Source organism: Buceros rhinoceros, unplaced genomic scaffold (assembly GCF_000710305.1).
Source record: "Buceros rhinoceros silvestris isolate BGI_N320 unplaced genomic scaffold, ASM71030v1 scaffold355, whole genome shotgun sequence".
Lineage (NCBI taxonomy): Eukaryota > Metazoa > Chordata > Aves > Bucerotiformes > Bucerotidae > Buceros > Buceros rhinoceros.
The window spans coordinates 25,225-28,598 of record NW_010410901.1 but is presented as its reverse complement, the minus strand read 5'-3'; the positions used below and the strand labels follow the sequence as shown (position 1 = coordinate 28,598).

The window sequence follows — 3,374 nt, the reverse complement described above, 5'->3', positions numbered from 1 at the left end:
CAGCAGATACTTTCCCAGTTCAGTCAGGAAAGAACTTTCTTGATAGTTTTTGTATTAGCATAGTTCAATCCTGTAAGATAGGATTGAGATGAGAATTTAGGTGGTGATCGCTGCAGTGAGAGCATGTCTGGTTTAGTACTCCTTTGGATATGTCAGTCAGGTTAGTTTATTCAGCTCTGAAAGTTTGAAGTAAATGATGCATAATCAAGATGCTGTGCTGTGCCAGGACACACTTAGTTTCAGAGCACAAGATAGTTGGCTTAGGGTGTTTCTGGGCAGCAGGCGTAGCCAAAGCTGAACTGACACCATGCAAGCAGAGCCCAATGCCAGATGCACAGATACTTAGGCTGGCTCTGGGAACAGTGTTGTGCCATTTGCACAGTAGGGCCTGTTACTGAGGTCTGCACAAACATGTCTGTGCTGCCTTTAAGCTCAATCTGGTGTGTCTGCCTGGAGGTGTGCTGTGTGCACATGGCAGCTCAGGTGTCACAGACTCCTGAGGTGCCACTGACTTCTGTCCAGGATCCTAGGCATCCCATTTTGCTGTGTAGTTGTGCCTGTATTGTATGGTTGGAAACTCTTCTGAATTTCTGCAAAATGACTGTGTAAAGCATGTTACACAAACCTGTCAAGCTCAGTGAGAATGTTGTTTATAGTTTGGTTTTGTTGGGGTGGAGGTCTTTGGGTTTTTTGCTGTTTTGGGGTTGTTTCGCTGCTTTTTTCTAAGTGAACCCTATTTTTATATTCTTTGTACACTTACTTAGAGTCTTTGAAACCCTTGAAACACAGGAAATAGTTAAGAGTTGTTGTGGCTTATTTGTCTCACAGATTGCAGTTTTTCTTTACAATCCACTTTTGGTTTTATTTTACCACCTAAGGAGCTGTTTAGTTTTCCAGTTTGGATCTGCAGGGTGATTGTATTTGTTTCTGATGCATTTTCATTTTGAAATTTTTCCTTCTGTTTAAATAGCCTCCATAGTTTCATCTGCTCACACGGTGAGCAAAATTCAGGCATTAATAGCAAAATTCTTCATGTCATACATTCCATAAAGATACTTAGGTGGTCTTTTTTCATAAATCAATTTGAGCTGCTACTGTTTTGCCCCCCTCCACTGCATAATTCTGTTTATTTCATCATATTGAGTGATTTTGCTTTATTTTTCCAGAACTATGATCTTCTCATGTGATACTCAGACTTTTTTTGGCTTTTGATAATTTTAAAAGATGGTTTTTCCTCTTAGACATATAAGTAGGCTAGAGATAACATTATGTTTTCATGTATATTTAAATAAATTGATTTATGTCTTGAGTTTACTTTAGCAAATACTGTCTGACTTGCTGTCTGTGGTTTGTTTCACAGGAGTCTGTTTCTGAAACTGAGAGAATTTCTGGAGGTTCAGATGACCGCTAGTTAGTAATCTGCACCAGCTTGATGTCAGCAAATGCCAGACAGGCTGCCTGATTTATGTTTTTTGTCTTTATGGATCCCTAGAACCCATTTTTTTCCCCTTCCTCTTTCTTAAAATTGTTAGCTTGATTTTTCCAGATTGGGAGATAAATTTTGGAGCTGCTTACTCTCTTGAATGTACTTTAAAAAGGGCAGAGGTATGCAGAGTATGGGGCAAAAAAACCTATCTTGAACTCCATTTACTGTAACATAGACACTAATACATTCCCAAACTTATGATCCTATTGGAGTTCAGGAATTCACAGAAAAAAGACTGTATCTCACTGCTGGTGTCTTAGTATCTTAAACGTGAATGTGTACTACAAAGGAAAAGCAAAAAGCTACTGGTGAATCTTTTTTTCGATCATTCATTAGTTTAGAACTGACAGAACAGCTGAAAAGGCGAGTAGAGGACTGATAAATATGCTTTAGATTTTTTTTCCCATTTCTAATAGAGACATTATAATATGGTTACGACCTAATTCTGCTCTTGACACACTGTAATGTATTTTCAAGTAGGAAACTTTTTAACTTTTCAAGTAAAAATTTTTATTTGGATATTGAACAGTTTTTTCTGAGGCCGAAAATGATCTTGGTGCTCACGTGGAAGATATGGTCAAAAATGAAATTGGGTTGAACTGTTTTACCTCATAAATTTGGAATATTTTGACAAGTCGGATGTAAATTTTCCTCTGTTATGTCTATTAAGTACTCTTACTACTTAAGTAAAAAAGCTATCACAGCTGTGGAGGTAGAGGTGATTTTCTTTTTTTTTTAAACACCTTGTGAAGTCTGTAAAAACTGTGTCAACAAAAGACTTTGTATAAGAAACAAACCAACTCAGTGGTCTTGTAACTTGTAATTTCCATGTTTTCCTCTGGTTCTTACACTTAATATTTATTGTGGAGGAAAGCTAATGAAGTTTTGAACTTTCCAGGTTACTACTCCAGGTGTTAAACAAGGACCAGCTTCACAGGCAGCACCTCAGCAGCCAGTAATAGCTGACAAGCAGGCAGGTCATGAACCCGCCTCCCCACGAAGTCTCCAGCGCTCAAGGTACGTTGAAATACTTCCCTGTGCTGTCCTCTTTTTCCTATGGATCCAGCGTGTTGCCTATGTTGCAATATGTGGATTTTTCTTTGGATGTTTGTTGAAAAGATGATATAACTGTGCTGCTATTGAGAGGATGCAGCTGAATACCTTCGTTATAGAGCTGATGGCGTAGATTCTCAATTTTAGGACCACCACTAGAGTTTCATTCACAGAAGCAAAATAGAGCTTGTATTTCTGCCCTGTCACTCTTGAGTCAACATGACAAGTTATTTCTTGCATTGTGATTTCTGAATTTGGAGGTTTTACTTCTTTCTGTGCAATTATGAGTTTAAATGCTTTAAGTGATATGCTGGTGTCTTGCTGTAGTGTAATTAGTGAGGACTTTTGTCTGTCAGATGATTTTTGCTACTTTAATGAAAATCATTAAAAAAAGAAGTAAGTTTTACAAATGCTTTTCCTTGGCCAGACTGTTTTTGTCAATGTTTCAGCCTACTCAGATGTTGCGTGATAGTAACATTTAGCCATTGATTTAGAATGTGGGTTTAGAATCTGCGTTGTCTGAATTTTTCTTTTGGGAAGGCAGACTTTGTGTTATGTAGGATGCCACGCACTTTGTCATATTGGTTCCAGGGACTGTAACCAAATACCTGTCATAAGATCCTCCTGTGATGGAGTCATGTTCTAGAACTGAGGCAGAAGGACATTGCAGGACTTCTTTTTAAAAACGTGTCTTATCACTATGGATTCCAGTGAATCTACAAGGAGCTGCACTTCTTAAAAGCTAGATTTTTAGGGTGGTTGAATAAGGTGTGTGGCATTATATTAAAAGAAACGCCAACAAACAGAAAAATACAACAAGAACCTAACACTCTTT

At 38.0% G+C, this 3,374-nt stretch overlaps 1 protein-coding gene across 2 annotated transcripts in view; it reads left to right on the top strand.

Annotated features, from left to right (window-relative positions):
- The window catches only part of WAC (WW domain containing adaptor with coiled-coil), a 61,755-nt gene that overhangs the window by 42,866 nt on the left and 15,515 nt on the right, over nucleotides 1–3,374 (top strand). For both annotated transcript variants that reach the window (XM_010135756.1, XM_010135757.1), the window contains one exon: nucleotides 2,385–2,503. In XM_010135756.1, coding sequence (XP_010134058.1) covers nucleotides 2,385–2,503 — 119 coding nt within the window. The remainder of the gene's footprint in view (nucleotides 1–2,384; nucleotides 2,504–3,374) is intronic.